The sequence below is a fragment of the Apteryx mantelli genome, chromosome 1, assembly GCF_036417845.1.
Source record: "Apteryx mantelli isolate bAptMan1 chromosome 1, bAptMan1.hap1, whole genome shotgun sequence".
In the NCBI taxonomy this organism is placed as follows: Eukaryota; Metazoa; Chordata; class Aves; order Apterygiformes; family Apterygidae; genus Apteryx; species Apteryx mantelli.
Window position 1 is genome coordinate 148,021,688 of NC_089978.1, and position 23,338 is coordinate 148,045,025.

The following is a 23,338-nucleotide window of genomic DNA, read 5'->3' on the forward strand; positions in this document are numbered from 1 at the left end:
TATCAAAAGTCAGGAGAATCACAGATATCCTCAGTTACAGCATTAATCCATGCCAAAAAGAAAAAGAGAAAGAAAACAGCCTATTGGTAGCTTGCTTTTCACCGCAGTTCTCGGTGTAGCGTAGGGACTCCAGTCAGTACTCTCCTTGAGTTCCTAGTCACTAAAGGTCCCACACGCTCCCTCCCACCTTCTTCTTCCCCAAACAGCACTAAGCTTCATATAGGCTAATTCCTCATGCCAAGAAAAAAAGAAAAAGCATTACCTAAATTGCGTCTATAGTTCGATATTTACTAATTTCAGAATCTCAAGTCCTCTTTCAGCATTTATTGTCCAGGTAAAACTATTTACCTGGACAAAGGTAGACATGAACAGCAATTCTGTCAGAAGAAAGAAAATCCAAGCGTATCTCTCAGGTCTAGGCCCTGAATGTAGTTAAGTTAATCTGGAATCAGCACTGATTTACCTAGAAAAGTTCAAGTTTGGGTTCTAAAACTGTGTTCATTTTGTTTCACAAGAAAATGCCAAGATAATTCAAAACTCAAGTCACATGAACTTTTGTCTAGAGGGCATGCTTTAGATACTAAATTAATTTTAATGAAGCTGTGAAATACCTTGTAATGGAGTGTACTTGGGTTTGACTAGTAGAAGCTAGTCTATACAAGAGAGGATCACAGTGATCTTAGTGTACCACCAGCATACAGCTCCCTGTTGCCAATTTTGCCAGCTCCGTATCCACAGTAGGAGAGCTATACCAAAATAAGGATACCTACACCTGTGAAGAAAGTGGAGAACTTTTCTAATGAAATATTAATCTTTCTTATCCAGAAAAGAACTGAGCTTTTTTAACAAATAAACCTAAAGATTTCCAATATGTTACTAAAATATTTGGCTAATACCAGAGGGCATTTTCCCTGTTATTTTTCATGCCCATGAACCTCTGCATTTCTGGATTCTGGCCAAGTCTGGAAACAGAACTGCCAAATAACATGTGAGAGGCTGTTCTCCTGACAATTCCAATTTGGCTGGTAGTTGGAAATGACAGAAATCCCCCGAGAAAACCAGCACTAACGATAGTTCAATGCTGAATATGCAGACACAAGAATCTTAATGTTTACTACAAAAAATGAAGAAATATCTCAAAGATAGAAAAGAAATAGTGGAATAAAATTGAAAAAAAAAAAAGTGTATTTAAAAAATAAACAAACTCTCTATCCCTCACCAACAAACCCCAAATAAAATAGTAGCAGTAGTAATAATCATGTCAGGCAGGCAGGATCACCATTGCTTTTACTCATACTTCATTCTTACAAATTTTATAAAATCTATCTGCACTTCTAAATCATTCACTTCCATTAATATTTCTTTAAAAATCTTTTTGTTGCTTTTTTAAGGGCTATTTCAAAGTTTTCAGTCTGTTGGGCATGTGATAATTGCGGTTCTGTTCTGCCTAATGATAGAGTCCTCTCCTTGAACAAAATAAGAAGCAGTTTCTTCCCCGCTTTTTATTTCTTTACACAACTCAGAGGCTCAAAGAAGATAATTACAAACAATGCCTGAAGAATGGTTCAGTTAATGTTAATTTATACAACAAACTAATTACTACCAAATGGTAAAAAATCACATGTGGAAGTTCCTGTCTCCCACGCACACAACTAAACCAGCAGCCATCTGTCTCAGCCTGGGAGCTCTCAGTGACAACCAAGGAAAGCAAGGCAAAGGATGAATCCAGATACACTAGCTTTTCCTTCTGACATAAAATCATGTCATTTAAACACCAGGCTCTGTATAGTGATCTGAGCAGTGGCATTTCTTTCCTTTCATTTATAAAACAAACAAACAAAGTACTGGCGCCTATAACTACCTCTCTATCTAAATTTTACCTCAGTCTCAAGAACTAAGGAGAGTTCTTACATACCTCCAACAACTTTAATCCTTCCTCTTGGCAATTTCTATACAATACTCTTTATAACATCCTTAGCTAGTGCCTATAAGAAAGCATGAGGTGAAACATTCTTTGAATTGGCTTACAGTAAGTTAGACATCACGAAGAAAAAATGTGCTTTTTTGTTTCAACATTTTTTTCACAACCTGAGAAGGCAATTTTCTCCAAAAACTTGAAATATCAAAGCCAGTACAATTGTTAAACACCTTTATGGGATGCTCATTAAAAACTGACAGGGAAAAATAGCTGGGGACAAATTCTGAAGCCTTTGTTCGGTTTAAAGTCTCATTGAATTCAATGCAAGTGTTACCTTACTGAGGACTTCAATACCAGATCCTTTACATGAATAAGAACCTTGGCATTTTGACTGTTAATTATTCCCTGATTAGCTTGCATCTAGTGCAACAAGCTAAACACAATATTATCCCCCGAGCTCAGTACAAGAAATCTCAACTCCAATATTCTCCTCTCCCTGTGAGACCAGAACTCCAACTGTCATCAAAGAAAGTGCTGCACATGAATAGGAGCAAAATATCAGAGTTTAGATTCACAGTATTGATTTCAGAGGAGAATTTTCTCACTAGTACTAAAAACTTACAAACCTTTCCAGATTTGAACATAAGGCAAAATTCTTGTACTGGAAAATGGTCTCTGTGTATCTCATTTAGATCAGTGCCCTCTTATGTTTACACGAATCCCACACCAATGTCAAAATGGAGCCTTATGACTTTATTAGAAAGAGACAGACAGGACAGGGTAAAGACTGAATGTCTTTTAGTAAAGACTAGAAGTCTATGAATTTGTGTTTCTGAGTATTTAACCTTCCAGGAAGAACGAACATGTTTCAGATGGTCTGAAATGATCACAAGTGTCAGAGCAATTTAAAACAAGGTCCCTGTAATCTCACATGCCCTCAATAACAGTCATTATTTCTACACGGCAGGAACAGTTTCGACAGTTTAAATGAAGTAAACAAGAAGAGAGCACAAGAGAATCTGCATAACCAAACAATAATACCTAATTATTCTCCATTTATAGCCCGTATCAGAACGATATTAAAAAAAAAAAATTACCAAAAAATGGTTCCTACATACAGCCAAGAAAATAAAATTTTATGTAATGAAGTATATTCAACAAAGTGAAGGAGGAAGAAGCAATTTTCCACAGTCGCTCAGTCATATTTCTCCTAATCGTTCTTTTACCACTAAGTTATGGCACCAAGAGCTGGTTTTCTATAAACAGACAATTTAGAATCCTTAGTATTGTTATATGTTCTCACTTTTTTTTAGGCGCATGTCATCAAAGATTAGCTACTATTTATTTTTAAGTTTTCCTTCCTCTTTTAGAGTGGAAAAAAAAAATCATACTTTCAAAAGGGACTCCCCCTTCCCACTGTACCGAGAACTGGACTTTGCTGTAACAAGTGAACTCTGGCAGCTTTCAACAAGGACTTAGCGTGTGAAATGAATCATGGAGTGCTGTATCAGTGAGTGGGATGTGACAAAAAAAGAAGGGTCATTCACTACAATGCGTGTTGCAAAAAAATGCTGTACCTGAGGCGATGCTTTGGCCTTCCTGCAGTCTCTAGCCTGTGACTGACATCAGGCCTCTTCCCTTCTCTTTCACCCCACGTAGCCTCAAGCAGCTCTCACAGCCAAAAGTCTGCCTCTAATTTTAGTTCCTTTTCCTGACACGTTGTGTCCTAGATCACTGAAAGCCTTGAATTAATACAGTAAGATCTGGTATTAAGCTAAAGAACCGACAGCTTTATGGGATGCATTCAGCCTGTGAGGAAGGCTACCTGGAATTGCCTAAATAATCTGAATGTCCTGTTCTAGTATGAACAAGATTTCGTGAGAAAAGAAAGCAATCAATCAAACCAATCCCCATGAGTAGTTCTTCTATTTTGACTATTCCAGGATCAATCAGATTCCAAGGGCGCATCATAAGGGAGAAGAGAAGGTCTGAAGACTACTATAGCACATCCTTTAACATCCCTCAGAGTTCAAAATGTTATACTGAGAAGTTTACAAAAATTGTGTCTCCCTTTCATCTTGCCACGGTGGGGCCTGTTTATTCAAGGGCAAACAGCATCTTCATTTTTCTCCTCTTGCTGCTTTTTCACCTTTCTTTACATCTACTAAAAGAGCTGAAGTAGATGACTTAAAAAATAGCTGTACGCTGCATCGCATTTGCTCCTAAAAATACTTGGGAGTGCGGTGTTTGTCGATTTTGTCTAATTTTTGGTGGACATTTACAATGTTAATATGGAAGCAGAGCAATTGTTAGCAAACCCTGTGAGAAAGCAAGGATGAAATGGAACTGAAGACTGAACTCTCACCAGCACCTTAATGGCAGCTTGCTTCATGCTACATTTAAGGCATAAGTTCAGGACAGAAGGGTGACTGCTTACCATTCTGCTTACCACTGATAAGAGCTGTCCATTTTGTACTAGTTACAAAAAAAAGGAGAGGAAAAAAAAAAAGAATTACATTACAAAAATTGGGAAAATGTTTGGCAATGTGAGAAAGTATCTTAATTTTGCTGTCTTCTGTATGAACCAATATTTTAAAATATTGTATAACGTGTGTAATATCCACTGTGTACTGTGTTCCCTCTTTCAGTGACTGGTATAGCAACAAAATACTGGTAACATCACGATCAGCATCTCAAAAAGGCTGCATTTTTTTGCAGCAGAAAGAACAGGTTCTAGCTTAAACCCCCACATCATGTGTATTATTCATCTAATAATTTTATGGTTAGTTACAGAATCATGCCCAATGACAGCTTCTTAATTCCTCTGAACTCAGAGAGGATTGACTTGGCCAAACTTGTAAAGGAAGAATGCATTGTGCCTGCATGAGCATCCCATACCCCAAAGCTTCGCAAGAACTATGAATCAATTAGATGACACAGCAAGAGGACACGCATAAAAAAGACTTAACATAAAATAAAATAATCTTCAGTGAAATGTCTTCAGATTTAGTTAAACATCATTGCTGATTAAGGCTGTACATGAGCTCAGTGTGGAATCCAGAACTGTTGCAGCTGAAAATCATTAGCAGAAGCCTGCTGTCCTCTGGTTTTATCTTCATATAGTAATTTCACTTACAAGAAAAAGGAACTATTTGGAAATACATTGTTTTAAGTCTAGTGTATAGATATCTCAGCAAAAATACATTAACATGTTTTACACTTTGGGACAAGACAGTGTCCCAGTATCATAGGATTTGAGTGAATATATAGTAATGACTACAGTTGAAACATAGCTTTTCTGCTTAGTCGTTGAGTTTTTTGCTTTATTTTTTTTCTAATTTCTGACTCTGTGGGAGATAAGATGTTCAGTTACTGAAACGGGATGTGTGTTGTGGGCAAAATAGAAAAATAAAAAGGCTTAGCAAAAAAAGATTGAGGATGCATACAAAACCAAGAGGCTTTTTCTTCTTCCATGTAATCTTTGTCTCTAGACTATTTAGCTTTGTACTTTTGTTGATTGTGTATCCTAATCTACAGTACAAAACTAATGTAAAATTCCAAACTGTCCTGGAAAAACAGGATACTTGGATAACCTCTTTCAAGTTTGGAGAGAGGCTTTCCTTTCTGATAACATATTTGGACACCAATAGTAACTTCGGGGCTATATAAATCTGTAGCTATGATCATTCTTGCTTATTGCCAGAGCAATACAATAACTGCTTTTTTGTGACGTGGGAAGGAAACTTCCCCTTGGGCATAAGGGCTGGGCCTTTGGAATTGCATTTCCTAGATATTTAGAAAAGATTTACAAGTAACAGCCAAGTAGCATATCCCACACATAACCAGTTGTCTGTGATTGCAGGCATGGGTAAAAACATTGCTGGACTTTAGCTCCCGTCGTAGCTGTCTTCTCCTGTGTTCCTATTTATTCAGAACTTCAATAATTTAACTAATTTTTGCTAAAAAGCTCAGATGGACAGTTCAGGTTCATATTCTTCCCTGTGTGTTGCAGAATATGTACATGTATGCTAAATTGCTATTTCTACCTGGCAGGAATCTGACTGGCCTTCCCTGTCACAGGTTTGGGGCTCTCCTTCCTTATACTACATAAGCCAGTACTTCCTATACCTCCAAAAGGCAAGTCTGTGGGTGCTCCTACCTCATCTGACTATACTGCACTATATTGCTTAGATACAAGGTATCTTACTATCTAGTAAATGTAAACTTCTAGCAATTAATGACTGCCAGACTTTGGTGTTGTTACCCTTCAGTTCTCTTAATAATGCTCTTCCTAGGAACACGGATAATCCATATCTGTATGGGGATAATAAACCAATTCACATTGGGTTCTTTTCAACTCCTGTATTGGGTCAAATGTTGCCTTCTTAAAGCTATTGCTGTAATCAGGGAGAGTTGTAAACTTACATTTGAGAGCAAAATTTGGCCCACAACATTCTGAAGTGTCTATTAACTCTCCCACACTCAGAAATAAATCAAGATGAGATTCCTCTCAAGCACAATGAGCCTAAAATATAAACCATACTGCTCACAACAGGGAGACCAGGAATTCAACTTCAGTCATATGGTTCTCTCTTCCTCTCTCAGACTCACATCAGTAAAAAGGAGAAAAGGGCAGAAGCCTCATTAAATCACAGGATGTGGCCTGCACAGGGCCTGACTAGAGTGCAATCCAGCAAAGATGACAAAAGGTGTGGGTTCCTTCTTTCAAAAGCATCATAGTTGAGACATGCAGTGGTACATCTAATTCCAGCTCTGTTTGCTTTGAAATTAATCATTTTCCTCAAAAGTTGAACAGGGTTTCCTCCCCCCATTCTTTCTTGCACAAACTTGGGAGCAACCACTCCTATTTACCCTGTGCTGCAACCCTATGTTGCCACCTGTCAATCAGAGCTCCATTCATCTCTGGGAGGCTGAATCAGGAGGAGGGGGAAGAAAGAAAGCAGGAGGACCTTTGCATTGATCCAAACTGTCTGGGGAGGAAAAAGGGGGAGAGACAGAAGGAGAGAGAAAGAGAGAGAGAGAAAGGAAGAGAGAGAGAAAGAGAAGGAGAAAGAGAGAGAGAGAGAGATTAGAGGGTAACAAAACTAGAGAGGAAGATAAACAGAGCCAAAAAGAAAAATGTCCTTTGTTCATTTAAATGGCTCTCTGCTCCCAAGTCCTCTGCATGACTAATGCCACGCTGTGGTGTGTAAACCTCTTGGGCACATAACACAAACAAAGCATAACTCGGCCTGAACAAACAAAGGCCTAAGCAACAGTGATTGAATTCATCTTAAAACAACAAATCAATTCTTCCCTATTAATGCCCTAAATACCAACGTAGGAGCACTGTCCTGTTGTAATAAACAGCCATGTGTTCAATTACCGTCTGTTTTCCCAACTACTGCTCTCTGCAGTAATTACACCATGCAATGCATTCTACATTGACATTATATTAATGTGCTGGGAGGAGAGATCTTAAATACGAATTAAATCAAGGCTAAACATTTCAGAAAGCCTTGCAGAGTCGCACAAGTGCTAACAGGACATTATTCAGTAGAAAGCACAAACTCATTTTGCTGTTCAATCACTTTTCACTTTGGTCCCCAGACTAAATAAATAAATAAAAAGCAAGCTTGAAAGAACTAGATTGCCCTAGAAGATTGTCACAGTGAACCTTTCGTATTAGCTCTCTAAATGTCCACTTCACCTGTACAAGATCCCTGCTCAGTAAGTAGTGTTTCATAAATATGACCTTATGTCACATCAGCAAAAGAGCAACAACAAAAATCCTTCAACAACAGACAGATGACAACAACAACAACAGCAAAAGAAAAACTGAAAGCAGAAAACTTTCTGTACTCAGACAAATGCAGGAGAATAAAAGTTTAAGAAAAGGTTTCTTACCCTTCTGCAGAACTGTCAAACCACTGCTATTGACTACTGAATAGCACACAGCAAACAGACCAAACAAAAGATATGATGAAAAATGTATTTACTTGTACAGGGCTCCTTCCCCCCACCTCAACCTTTCTTTCCATTTCACATACACCCACACTGCACAGTTTGCATTGTGTTGTTAAATAACCAATAGCAACCCAGATGAAACACTGGAAGGGTTTCTATGATGCTGTCAAGCACCAGACAGATGCTTGGCAGTGTCAATATGGTTCTTTACGTTTGGGTTGTGCCAAGGTTTGAAATGAAAAATAAAATAGGAATAACAAGAATGCTTAAAAAAAAGAGCGAAAGATGGCAAAGAGTTAGTGCACGGACGTGCAATAAATTTTGAAATCAATGGAATATCATCCTACCTGCTGGGTTTTACTTCAACAGTTTGAACAATTATGGAAACAGATAAATAAAGCTTTGCTTTCTGCCTGTGTACTGGATTGCAAGAATTTTAATAGAAAGCAAAATCAAATTCTGGGGGTGTAATGACCATAGGCTTCCAGGCCCCCCAGAACATGCTCATAGGCTTCTGCTCTAGAGGCATGCCAAGCAGGTCTGACACAGGAAGTCTGATAGACTTCCAACAAAACTATTTCAAAATAAAATGACCTCGGTGCGGCAAAACTTTTCTGACTGAGGCTTCAGAAGATGTAGAAATTCCCACATTTGGAGGAAATCAAATTTTGAAAGCTTTTCTGACTAAAATATTACAGTTTACCCTCAAAACCATAAAGTGCAACACTCAGATACATTTAAATGACTTTATAAGAACTGCTCATTTGTCCTTCTCTTTGGGTCATTAGATACAAAAACATCCCCAAAACTTTTACAAGTAATCTTTTGAAACGCATTTTCATGTGATTAGTATTTTTTTTTTCATTTCAGTTGCCAAACCAAGTCAGGGAAAAGCTGTTTCCACCTGACCCAAAATGTTTTATTTAATCCTAATTGAAATGTTTTCATTTCTCTTTCAGATTAATCATCTTAAACATCTAAAAACAAAAAATACCATTTCCAATGAAACATTTCGTCTAAAAATGTTGACCGTTCCAAATTTCCTACTATTTTTTGGCCAAAATTAAGTTGATGAATTGCTAAATGGTATCAGCCCTGAACTACTGTTTAACAGGCTTGAGGTTTCCCCCCGCTCAACTTTCCTTTTCTCTGTTTTGAGTGCTTTTTGAATTTCTGTATTACAGTATATAAATCACACACCTATAGCATGTTTTCTCCTGGGGCAACACAGAACAATACGATGAAAGTGTAAGAGAAGAGAAGATAACAAAAGTAGTTCTGCCTTCCCAGTATAGCTAATTTGCAAGGCAGGAGATGCATATATTTGTGAAAAATTGTCAACTCAAAACGGCAACACGTAAAGCACTTTAAATATATCAAACGTACACACAACCAATAAAAGTAACCAACTGCTTCAAACTTAAGAGTGTTTTTACCAGGCTACTTCATTAGCTAAACAAGCAAGTGGGAGCTGCTGCAAATGCCACTCCTCGCCATACTGGAGGCTTTCCCTCGCTGCTGGTAAACAGAAGACCGGAGACAGCCCTGTGAATAGCTCAAGGCGCAGACGAAGAGCCAAAGCTAATCAGACGGTATGATAGGTCATCTTAATCAACTTTGAGAAGCCAGCGCACATGCTCATGCCAGCTCCCAGCTTCCTCGTCCCTGCTCATTCTCTCACTCAGCTGGCCGTGTTTCCCCCTTCCAGCTCCGCCGCTCACGCGCCACGAGTTGCGCTGTTAAGCAAGAACACGGGGAGCCCTTCAGGGCCCAGTATTCTGGGCGCAGGTGGCAAAGAAAACTTTGAAGTGAGCTCTCCACTAACTCCAGTGCTGGCAGTGCCTCCTCCACAAGCAGCTCTTATTAAAAAAAAAACCAAGCATCCACTAGAAGAAAACCAAGCAGGCCTATTTAATTAGGGCAAACGCTTGATATCCACTTCTTCATGTTAAACCACACAGCCACACAAGCCTGGAAGGTCTGATTAATTTTAATATGCACGGTCGTGACAAGCGTCTCGGGGGTAAGAGAGAGGGGGAAGAAATCCCACAAACCCTGCCAGCTTGACAAATAGGTTTCAGCTAAATGTTGTGTATGTCGCCCAGATTAAGATGTTACTATTCAGCAAGGGCTTGGACCTTTAATATGAGGGACAAGAGGCCTGAGAAACAGGTGGCTTGCTCTTCACTTTTGAATAAATGACATCCCCAAAAGCTGTGGCACATAGGCATACAAAAAGAGCTGGCACACTCCCTCATGTATATTTGTGTATTAACAGTCTGAGTCAGAGGTTTCTCCAGCAGTGATCCAAGGACTGAAATGAAGCTCAGAAAGCTAATGTATTTTTCAGGAAAAAGAAAAAGAAAACAATAAAGATAAGAAAAAAGAAAAAAAGGAAAAAGGAAAAAAGAAAAAAGAAAAAAGAAAAAAAGGAAAAAGGAAAAAAGAAAAAAGAAAAAAAAGAAAAGAAAAAAGAAAAGGAAGGCAGACTGCAAACTCATCTAGCTGGACTACAACAGGCACACTGAAATGGACTGGGGGTAAGGGGGGAGCAAATTTTGAAAACACCCATTGAAATGAATCATGACTATTGAAGAGTCTGGCTAACAGGGGATTTAGGGGCAGGCGGGAGCCCATATTATTATATTATGTATATTGTATATATATTTTATCCAATATTATGGAGTGAATGTACCCTGGAAGAAAATCTTAATTATGGGACCCATCAGAGAAGATTTTCATTTTAAAACAGGGAGGGGGAGAGGGACTGCACCTTCTCTCCAAAAGCACAAGCTTCCTGAATCTCACTTGACCACAGGGCTTTCTTCTATACTTAAGATGCTGTATCAGCACCTCAGATGCCTTTACCAAAAGAGAAAAGAAAAATCCAAAAGCTATAAAACTTTGAGGATGTAAGCAATAGAGACTTGGAAGGCAATCTAAGCACATTTTGAAAACATCCATTTAAATAAACCATGACTGTCGGGCTAAACTATTAGGAAGGAAAACACTTAGAAACTGAAGGTGACAAATGAACAAACTTCACTCTGAGCAAGTAAGAGCTGGCAGAGCTTCAAACTAGGCTACCTCTGTTCTAAAGTTAAAGCACTTGTTAATAAAGGTTTAAGCCACCACAGCATTAAAGAGTGCCTTCTCTTCACATAGGCTTGTTTCATAAACTTTATCTTTTTTTCTTCTTTTTTTTTTTTCATCAGCAGTATATGAATGCATATTTCCATATGGTGGTGTCTTTGAAAGAAGTGCATGGAGGTTTGATGCTGGCTTGCTCTACAAGATAAGACATATTTTCTGGTGACAGGCTGCACAGAGAACATGCAACCACAATGCACTTGAAGCATCTTTGCACAGCAGCAGGAGTGTATGGAACAAAACTTAAAAGTACTCAGCTGAAAGTATCCTTGTTTGTCCTTCAGTAGAACAGCATTACAAAGCCTCTTCAACACGTACTTTGTCAAAAGGACAGTGAAGAACCAAACAAAAGAAATTCAAACCTCATCCAATTAGAATATCCTTAGGCTTTTCCCCTGGATCTGTTGACTTTATTTTTTCCCACCTCATCAGATGTGATTTAAAACAAGAGCCTGAATTTCAAAGGCTTCTCTTCTCGTGCCCATTAATGGTCTGCTTTGGAATTTACGGCTTAAGAAGAGGGAGACCTCTTGATTTCTTTACAAGAGATGTGATTAAAAGTTTGATAATATTAGGAGATATTCTGGGATCTTATTTCAACTAGAGATCCTGAATCCAATACCGTTCACTTTTATAGACTACAGAACTGCTTAAACAACAGCCATTTAAATTACCACAAGAACAGGTGTTGTGATTTATAATGTAAACTTAAACATCAAACACAAATAGCCTATGGGGGACGTTCAGAAGACAAAAATCATGCCTGAGAGGCCTTATCACTTTCTTTTCTAAAAAATAATTACTTATATTATTGAAGCATACTAGAATAGATGAGACTGAAATAGTCACATTACCTATTAAAGCCCTGCAAACATATGTCCCAGTAACCCTTTTAACTGTAGGCACATTATATATTTACATCTATCTAACAAAATATTATCTATTTATTTATTTGCAATAGCACCCAGAATACACTACTTGCTTTCTAAACACTTGAGATTAATTGTTGCTGCTCAGAAGAGAGGATTAGAAGAGAGGATTAAAGCAGGACTAGCAGACAGAAATGTTGGAGTGGGAACAATATTAAACACTGTATATACCTATATATAATCCTTTTGTGTGCATGCATGTATATATATGTACATTGTATATAAAAATACATACACTTTATAGATATGTGTCTATGTACATGTATTTATACAAAATTCAAAGCCCTCATTCAAAACAGCAAAACACAGAACTGAGTTTCATAAGTTCTTTGCACAGAAGGAGAATGAGCCATGCAGATGAATGAGCATACACACACATGAGCAGTTTCTGTGATCAAGTAGATGCCCATATGACCCCTTTTATCCAGGCATACTATAAATTCTGTACAACAACATAGACCTGACCTCAGAAGATACAGCATGGAAGTTTTAGAGACAGACAGATAGATAGCCTGTTGCATACACAGACCGCTAAAATTGAAAATGACAATTGATTCTTAACTAAAAGTTAGAAATGTAAAGAGCAAGTCAGTACTCTAGCCTATTCTAAAAATAGCAGAGAATTTGCTTGTTTGCCTTTTTTTTTTTCCCTCTTCTCCCCCCAGAAGCCAAGCCATACGTTTAGAGGAATGGCTATACAGATTTCAGAGATTTAATTTTCCACAAGCACAGGCCATAAATTAAAATACGGCAATCCAATCCCATTAATAGTGCAAGAAAAAGCTAAGTGGCTGCTTTGGCCTTTGCTTTCATGAACTTGTGTCAAGTTCAGTGACTTCAAAGAGATTTCCATTTCATTTCTACAAATGAAGAGAACAGACAGACAGAAAGTCTCTATCATCCTCTGATGCCTTAAGAAAATAGAAGAAAAACATGCCCGTATCTCATTCGCCTAATGATTTTAGCTGCAAAAGGAATCCCATGGTCGGCAGACGACCCTCAGGGCAAGGGCTTGAAGTCTGTCACAGTATATAAGGCTTCTCCAAACCCACTCCATTATCTTCATTATTGTATACCAGGAATAAAAGGGGACTGACTCCTCTTCTGAAGTCCAAGTTAGAAAGGACAGAATGTTTCATATAAAATAACATTGTGTGACTTTGGTAATAGGTTTATGCCTGTGGGGGCCTAAATAGTAAAGCAGCATACAAGGATTTTCTGCAGAATTTGAGATGAGGAAAATGAACACTCTATCAGCAATGAGTAAAATTCCACAAATTTTAGATTCACTAAAACACTCCATGCCCCAGTGTCACCATGACTCATTCTCAATCACATCATTTCATGAAGCAAGAGTAAAATGGCCAGTTTAGAAAAAAAAGAGCACAGGGCTTTAGGAACTAAGGAGAAATGCCTGAGAAAACCAACACCACATACAAATACAAGGAAAAAAAAGAAGTGACAGGCTTTTAGAAAGTTCTTAGGAATGAGTAGGTAGCATATAGGGGACTTTAACCAAGGGCATATATGCAACAAATCAACATGGAAACCATTTATATGAACAGTGATGCTTCCCTTGTGGTGCATGTGTGGGTATGTGTCCACAAATGTGCATACATACATGTGCACATTCATACACTCTGAGCAGTAGGTTTTGTAACATTGTAAAAAAATCCTTGCCATTTACTGACACGATTTACTCAGTATTAACCCTTACTTTCTAACAAACATTATTTAAGAAAACCATTTGCCTTAGGTTAGTAAAGTCCCTTAATAACGGTCAGTCCTGTATCAATATTTTGGAGCATCTGGCTTGTCCTCAAAACTCATTTAAGAAAAGAGAAGTCCTTTCACTGGCTCAGTTGAGGTTTGGATCAAGACCTAAAGTTGTCCATCCAGTACTTTTCTGTTTTTCAGTTTTGAAGAAATAGTCCGTTTGAAAGAATGTTTTAAAAGCACACTTCCCACAGTAATTTAGAAGACAATTTCAAACAATAAAAAAAACAGAGCAAATACAGCAGCCCACTGTAAGAGTTAAATAATATATAAACTTTTGAGTACATAGAGAAATAGGCATCTGGCTCATATCTGGTCTTAGAAAGATTCAAGGAAAATTGATTTAATTAAACCTCAGTTATTGGTGCAAATGTTTCCCTTTCCTCCCAAAGAGAAACAAACTACTGTATTATTGTTGTTGATATAATACAGCAATGCTTAACCAAGATTCTTGGCCTTATCCTACAGAGCTCCACAAATTAGTAAGACTAAAAATTACTGAAAAACACAGTGATCATTCATCACTGAATTGTTACCTACATGTGCTATTAAAGATTACCACTTGTAACTTATCTTATTCATGGCGGAAATCATTAATATGCTAATTACCCAACTTGCAACCCGTGATGACTGACATCTCCACTTTCGCACTATATGAAGAAGACACGACAATAAGATTTTCTGCAAGAGTTCAAATAGAAAAAACATTGTGTTTGTGACAATACATTCTTCTTTTAGGAAAGAGGCTTGTATTTGTGGAGGATCTCTAAGAACAAACTTGCCTTCTTCATCCAGAAATATGTATTTTTAATTAGCCACTCTAAAAACAATCATGCTGACTGAAGGAAGGGGGAGGGAGACTTGTCAAGATGATGCATTTGTCCCTCAACACCTTTCAATGCCTCTGTGCAAGTCTAATTTTCTTCCTAGCTAGTTCATCTCTCTGGCCTCCTTTTGTTTCAGGTCCCATTTCCCATTCTCTTGAAACTTCTGAACTTTTGTTAGTTCGCTTTTTAAGGAGAAAGGGAGAAAAAAACCCTTTCCTAATCTTTTTTTTTTTCTTTTCTGGATGGGGAGTAAGAAGAGACATGAATATGGCATCCTCATAATGATTTAACTAGGGCTTAATGAAATTTTCATCACAACCTGCTGTTCATTTTAATGGCCTTTGAAAGACAATAGAACAATGGCTAGAGGGAAGAAAAGATTTTCTGTTGCATGCATTTGCAAAGCCCAACATTCAGTTGCTCCCCCTCCCCTCTCTTCCAATCTCTTCGCAAAGCTGTAGATCTTTTGTTTGTACTGTATATTTTCATTTTAGCAGAGCTGGGATAATGCACAGGCTCTGTAACCATTCTCATGTCTATCTGTGGCCTTTCCCTAATGGAGTCTGTGCAGCATGTACAACCTCCCACTCAACACAGTATTTATATATTGCCCAGAAACCCCTGCTCTTTATTCTCTCTTAAATATAATCTCATCTCTTTTCCCCCACTGCACCATACACAGGGAAGATCTTTCCCATTCAAAGGCACAAGGTAGGTCATGGCATTGACCAGTAAGTCAATGTAAAGGCAAAACATAATGCTCTGATTAACTGTAATATTTTAAAAAATGCTTAGACAAAGAATTGTTTCCCAGCAGCCCCTTATTGTGTGTTCCATTAAGGAAGGGAAAATTAATTTATAATACTGTCATGCTTGTGTATGTGATAGTATGCCTGTGTTTGCACCTAGTTTTGTTCCAGTATAGAGGTTGTCCTAAAATTTTCTTGTAGGTGTTGTTGATTCATGCTTAAACACTTAGGTGGCTTAGAGGGCCACGCTTTTAAACAGCTGAAGCAGATTTCTACAAAAAAAAAGGTAGGTATAAAAGAAAATATAGTATTATTGTTGTGTGTTAGGGAATAAGGCTCAGTGAGTTCACACAACATCAACAGGACCACGGTCCCCTCCCTGGAGATCTAGCTGTAAAATGCTGGATACCTATGGAGAGTATAGCAAGAACCTTGCCTTTCAGCCAGCGGTTTGAATCTACCCCAAATAGGCAGGGATTGAAAATCTTACTTAAAGGAAAACTGTTCTATGGCTTCCAAGAGATGAGATGTTTGGTCTTAGTCTCAGTCCAGAGAGGACAAGTGGCATCATCACTGACTGGACATACAGTCTCAAAAAGAAACCAGTTCTCCAGAGGTGATCGCTAGATGCCAGAGCTGAAACTTGTTGACCAGACACAATACAGAAAAACACTGTATTGTATCTGCTTGCATGGCACTTGCACTATAGATAAATAGTGAGTGACATGATAGAACACATTCGATCCAAAAGCTTTCTTGAATTCCAAATTTAACATTTTACCTTGTAAATAATGGCATATCTACTACATGTTTTTAGTAAAAGAACATCATTGCTTATAACATTGCTTTTTGCTCTAGAACGTTGTCAGCAGTGGGGGGGGAATGTCATGGTGTAAATGACCCCCAGACTATCACAAATACAATGTTCATTGTGCCCACCTTGAGGATGGTAACAGGATGCTTGTGCTTATTGTAACTGTGACAAAAAGACCATATGTGTCAGACAAAGGCTCTCATTTAGGAAAAGCTAAAAACGTTAGCAATAATAGGAGACTGTTAAAATTCATCTTTAATATAGGCAAGAACTATGAGTTCTTTACTTCAATTTTGCTAGCAAGAAAAAGCAAATAGAGCAGAAAATGGGAAGATTAAAAAGTATATGTATCCAAAGAATCTGGAGAAAAAACAAAACGGAAAATTTTGGCCAGTTTCCCAGGCCTTACCTTCTGGCTCATTTTTGATGAGCTCTTCCATTTTTCTTTGCTTAAGGGTGTCTACTACATCCGCTAGGCTCCCTTTGCGCCTTTCAGGGGTTCCCAGGGCTGTGCTGGACAATGATTCTCCACTCTGACGCCCACCTTCTTCTGCCTTCAAGGGTGAGGTAGATGAGTTGTGTGGGGCAAATGAAGACATCACTTTATTGCCATCAACTTCCTGAAAGAGGAGAAAAATGAGATAAAACATTTTTTTTCTTTTTTTAGAGAAGAAAAAAAAAGATGGAAAAAAAAGAATACTCCTTTGTTCTTTTGAGTTCATTGCTGTTTGTTCTTCTGTTGAAACCTTAAAAAGGCATGCAATGCTTCAAAAACACTTGGAACAAAGCCTATCCATGAAGCATAAACCAAGATTACAGGCTGAAGCGAGCAAAGATCAGCTTGCAATAGATGCACATAAAATGCAGTTTTTCCCTAATTGAGAAGAAGTGTTCTACTCACAGGTTTTCTAATAACAATGATATTGATTATCTTTAATTGTTTGCTCTTTTAAAGTTTTCTTTAGAAAAAAATCTTCAATTTTCACAAGGACCATTAATTTCCTGACTTTTAAAAATACTTAATACTATGATGGCTAGTTACTGTAAGAAATGAAATAGTAATCAAATATTAAATGCCCTTCACTACATGATTTAACTCTCAACTCAAGTAGTTTGCCCATCACTAAGGAAGAAACAATTGTTTTCTGGCTTCTAATACACTTTCTATTCTCCTCTTCCATCTTATACCTACCTCCATTCCTTGTAGAGACAATATTTTTCACAAAGGTGGTCCTAATGACTCTCACAGGTAGCACCATGACAAAACTGTAATTTCCTGGAACATACACACCATCCTCCTCAGATGAGAGTCCACATAGGTCTACTCATTAATTTTAATAGAAGCCAAAACTCTTCCAACATCTGTAAACTTCCATTCACTAATGTGAGAGCCTTCTCCCCTGAACCTCCTATGATATTCTCTCACATATTCCTTCCCCCTTTTATGTCTCTTTTATACCCTTCTGTATACATCTCTGAACCCCTTTTTTTTTCTGCTAATGTATGCCATCTAGATCTTGCAAAAACTTAGGTCAATGTCTCCAGACAAGGCTTGCTATAGAATATATACAATGCATGATATAATGCTGCCCAAAGTATTACTTCCATCAGTCATTATTACGAGTTTTTATTTTGAACCAATTCTCCAGCCATTTTTTTCTTTTTTCTTCTCATATTCCCTTATATTTTCGTTTTCCAGATGTTTAATTATTATTATTTCTAATAAAGTTACTAGATCATCTTGTGATTTGAGCTACAGAGTTGGCTGAAAAAGTCTAAATGATTTTTAAATTGTTTTCATTTCACAGGGTTTGAAATAGATACATGTTCAATTTTTAGTGATGCGCTATATTTTTATCGATCTTTTTCCTGAGTAATTGTTGGTGTCCCTAGTTTACTAAACCCCAATATTTCAGCAAGAAATAGGGCTTTTCATAAATAAAATGTAAATTGACAAAAATGATCTTGATAAAATTTGAATTAAGCAACATGGTAGATATGAAGTAAAGAATATATTTGTTTTCACAGATTATTTCATTTTGGCAAAAAGATTACTTTTGGTTAAGAAAGCTTTTAGTGCAAACAATTTTGAGCAGCTTGAATGTGTTATACTAGTGAATAAATTCCCTAACAGAATCAGATTTAACTAAGATTACAATCTGGGCCATCATATGCCCCAAAAGCCAAACCCAGTGATGTTAATGAGGGACTTTCTACTGACGTCAATGAGCTTTTGACCAGGCCTTAAAAAAAATATTCTGACTGTAGTCAACAGAACTGCTCCCCTTCTTGAAAATCCCTCCATGTTTGTTCGGCGCTTGGAAAATTACCAGTTGCTAACAATGGACTTCAAAAATGAGTTGGAGCTGAATATATTTTTTAACACGTATAGACCAGAACAAACTATGTTTTTTTAAGCAGTGATATAGATTAGCTGACTCACTTCAGTTCAAACTTTAACATTCAAACCTATTATCACCAAGTGGTAATTTCTCTCTCACAAACAAGGCCAAAAGAGGAAATATCTTCAAAAATATATCTTTGAATATCTTCACTCTTCCAAGACAGAGAAACCAACTGCCTTAGTTACAGTTCTTAAATCCGTCTATATCATCAATTATTTATAGGAACAATATCACTCCTAATTTTACAAGGAACTAGTTCCTTGGTTTTGTTCCAAAGCAGGACCAAAGACACTCGCTTGTATTTCTGTGCATGTCACGCATTGGACACAGAGAGACACAAAGTATTTGCAACAGGCCCCTAAAATGCAGGAATCATCATTGCTGTTTCCATGCATATTTTGTGTACAGGTAAATGTTTTTATATGTACAAATATATTCTGAGTATATATTATTTTTAAAAAAGCAAACTTGAGTTTGTTTTGTAGATACAGCTGTTTAATAACAACTTTGTCGTAAGAGAAGGAATATAAGAACAAAAGGATTGAAGGGATATGTAAGGTAATACAAGGCGATTTTCAAAATATGTATTTTACAAATTGCTGGGTGTTCAAATGGAACTCCCCAGTATTTTTAAGACTAGTAGAATTTCACTGCCTCTAACTCCGGGGAAAAGGAAGTATGAAGGGAGAGGACAAGAGGGTAGTTTGTAGGTAAAGCATTATGAAAGAACTCTGGATACTTGATTCCTTGGTCTTTTAGATGTTCTGTGTAACCGTGGGCAAAGTCATTTTTTTTCTGCATTTCAGTTTCCTACCTGTAAAACAGGCACAAAAGAAGTAACTTCTTACATGGTAAAGGTCTTGGAGTGATAAACTCATTAATAACACAGAGACTGCAGCACTGGCTGAAAGCTATATGTATACTGTACCACAGTTAAGACTTCATAGCTGGACAAAAAAGGAAAGGGACATGTTCTGTGTAGATTCCTAAAAGATAAATTACATATTAAACTACATGTCTAAGTAATCATCCCTCAAATAAATTGTTTCCTTAGACTGCTCTTGTTATGTGTGCATGTATGCAGTGTTTGCGTATCACATACATGGGCTATTTATACACTTGTGGTATTTAACATACACTCCACTTAATCAAAACACATACAGTAGGGGAACAGCTGCAATCCCATCTCAGTGGGCTAAATTACGGTACACCAGTGAATTATTCATTCAAAAAGATCTGTAGCAATCACACATTCATTGCGTGATTTGCAATCTAAGAGGAATCCTCTCTTTCCATGCCAGGGGATTGAGTACATACATCAGCTATTGGTGCCGATAAGAGTTTGACGTGTAAACTCTAGCACATCAGCTCAAGAATATACCTTCCCCACATAGCCATGATCTTTTTAATCTGTCATTGTTTAGAACAACAACCTGAAATACTCAGCTACTCTCTTGGCTTTCATTCACTTTACTCATCCCCATTTTATTTTGTTCTTTCTCATGTCATTATCAGGGAAAAAAAGAAAAAGAATTTTCAGTCGTTTGGGGTTTTTACTTTAGTCACATAAAAAGAAAGAAAAAGGTACTTCCATACAGAACCTACTCATGTCAATGGTTATAAAAGCTAAGAAATTTTTAGCAAGAAAACTCCTGAGAAATTATGTATGAGAGTTTAACTATGCCCCCAAAAACTTTCAGAGAAACCCTTAATGGCAAGAAAAGAGACTTGAGCAACAGTCTAAAATTAATGCCCTGGGAAAGAAGTTCCCCCCAAACAAGTGGGATTTAGCAGGTTACTTTTCTGTAAAGACAAATTCACATGACTTTGTTCAGTTAACTGAGAGAAAAGCACTTTACAATACTGCAATGAGTGCTACTAGAAAACCTAAATATCTATTAATGACATTTTAAAATGAGGCCCATTAAGGCACACAAAAATTCTGTAGCTCAGTTACCAAAACAATAGGAAGAGAGACTCTCTTTTACCGAAGCACAGTCCCTCTCAGCTGTGTAACCATTTCACCTGTTCAAGTTTGATTACATTCCAGCCTCTGGCAACGTTAATCCTGGTAACAGTTTTATGCAGTTAGCAGCTGCTTCATGGATGGGGCTCTATTGTGCATTTGCATTGCGAATCGCTCTGCTAATGCGTGCTGGCACAATATTTCATCGAACTCTGAACTGGGATTGTACTCACCAACACCTGATGCTGTTGCTTCTTGCTTTTCCCGCTTCACAAAGGCAGGCAAGAACCTACAAAGATCCTGCTGACGGAAACCCCCTAGGCCCTTTTTTCCCCCTCAACAAAGAAAAACAGATTGACCCACATTTTGTGTCTTCTGCTTCTGTTCCAGTCCACCGGAAGACATGTTCATTTATAAGAAAGTTGCCACTATATTGCCAAACAGCTTTCCACCTATGGAGGAAATATCTCTTCCAAGGTTTAATGATAAAACTGGCTTCTGCCCTTTCAGGATGAGGTCAATAATCTTCCTTTGTTAATCTTGGGCAAGCTTTACTTAATCTAGCCCCCTTGTCACCTTTGTGATTGACAGGAAAAGTCATGTCACTGCACAATGGACTTATCCTCACTGAGCAATACCTTTTTTTAAAGGTTACACAATGTTACCCTTGCTCTCATAAAAAGTGCAAACATTTTGCTGTGAAAAGAACCTATTCATTCCACCTGTATCTTTCAAATTGTCTCTCTCCATTTCCAGGGTCCAACTCAGACCTTTTTCAATTCTAAAAAGGGATGGTAAAATGTTTAATGGAAAGAAACAGGTTGCACTTTGTGAGATTTCTAAAATATCTTAATGCTCTAAATAGATCTCAGCTTCTCCTTCCTTATCTAGAGATGCACATTGCTCTTGATCTGCAATTAGACCAAAACCTGTTTTTGTGACATTAATATTTTGTCCCAAATCAATGAATAATCGAAGCAGAAGAAAACTCAGAACTAAGTCTGAAACTGTTAATTACCACCATATGGTATGCAAGGAGGCGGCATCTGCAGCATCAAAATTATTATGTGAATAAGGCTCTGGGCTTTGCAGCCAAAAACACCTGGAATAAAATACTTGTGCTATTAAAACAAGCACTGATATTGTCTGATTTTAAGGGGCTTGTCATCCTAAAAGCAACCTAACAGATTCTTCTTTCGAAGCTGGAATTTTGCCCATACTTCGCTCTTTAACAATGGGTAAGGAAGATAAGAAAGCAAGTTTTTTGTTCTGTTTTTTACATTAAACATTTAGGCCTATCTGTTTTATAATCCCCAAAGTGACCAGGAAGCTGGTAAGAGTATGATATAAGATATAATCAAAAGACCGAATACTTCACACCTCTGAAGGCAAATGATTCTTAGGCAGTTTAGTAATGTTGGCTATTTGTTTTTATTTATTTTAGCTACTAAACTTTTTGGCAACTAATATCTATGTTAAAGATCCAACAGCATTACTACCTCAAGTGCAAATCTCAAAGCTAATAAAAACACTCACAATGTCCACTGAAGGTCCACCAACAATTATGAGAAAGACCAAACTTGACATTTCCAGCATTTTTAAGGTTTAAAAGAAATAAAAAATTCACAGATATTCAAAACCAAGAATGATCTTTTATTATTTCTTAACCTTTCATGGACAGTCTTTGCCTTAATGTAATCAACTTACTCAGGAGCATATATGCCATCAACTTTTAGTGGGAATCATATCTTTAAATCACTTAACTGAGTTTGAAAATTCCCTCCTAAAGAAACCTATTCTAAGTCATAGCAGCTGTAGTGCAGATACTGTCATAAACCTGCATGTTTTATGCTGGCTGTCAACCTGGCACCTGCAAGAAGATGGAATACATATTCCACATCGCTTCCCAGTGAACATTGTTCTCTTTAAACTGTAGAATTTCTTTGCTTCTAGCTTACATTTAAAGAGATCTTTTGTCTATAGGTTTCCTTCATGGAGCAAAGTTATCAATCAGTAATGGAAAGGAATAATCCCAAGGAGATTTAAAAAAACACAATGGAGGATATATGGAGAAAAGGGGAGACTGTATGTAAAAGTACATAAAGAAAAAAAAGTGAAAGGGGAAAAATACACTATTAGGAAGTAAGAACTGACAAAAACACATAACCTAATGGGGGATTAAAGAGTCGCTGAAAGCTGTTACATTAGCAAACCTAGAAAGGTGTACATCCTCCGGCTCTGGTTCTTCATCAGATCCACACAAACTGACAGCTATTCCTATATAGGTATTTGTTTGTAGGACTAGGGCTTTAATGACAAAGAGGAGCTGAAACATAATGGAGAATGGAGAAGTTGACAAACAGATCTGAAGAGATGGTTGAAGAGGTCATCACAGTGAAAAAGTAAGAATTTAACTAAATTATTCTGGATATAGGTGGGCTACATACTGTAAATAGAGATGCATATTTTTTCTTATTACTAAGGTCATACTACAATCAAGCAAAATATACTCAAGTCAAAATTTTTTTTAGCCTTGCTGATATAATGTATTTGGGATTCTGTGGTCCATATTTTGGAAATATTGTCAAGAAGTTCAATTCCATCTAGTTCTCTATCTAAAGCATTAATATATCGCTTGGCAAACATTGGTACCTACTAACCTTGGGGTTGTATTTATTTGATGTCAAGTGCTGTATCTAGTTAATGACCTCTTTTTGATGAAGCAGAAGATATACTGGCAGAGATTTGAATGAGATGACTAACAGGTATTTCCAGTGTCTGACACCTATGAACCTGGTTGAAAATGGTTTGAAGCTCAAATATAAGACTATCTGCTC

General features: G+C 37.3%; 1 protein-coding gene across 5 annotated transcripts in view; it reads right to left on the reverse strand.

The window, feature by feature from the left end:
• SOX5 (SRY-box transcription factor 5) overlaps positions 1–23,338 on the reverse strand; it is a 487,372-nt gene that overhangs the window by 205,908 nt on the left and 258,126 nt on the right. For all 5 annotated transcript variants that reach the window (XM_067306163.1, XM_067306169.1, XM_067306144.1 and 2 more), the window contains one exon: positions 16,540–16,750. In XM_067306163.1, coding sequence (XP_067162264.1) covers positions 16,540–16,750 — 211 coding nt within the window. The remainder of the gene's footprint in view (positions 1–16,539; positions 16,751–23,338) is intronic.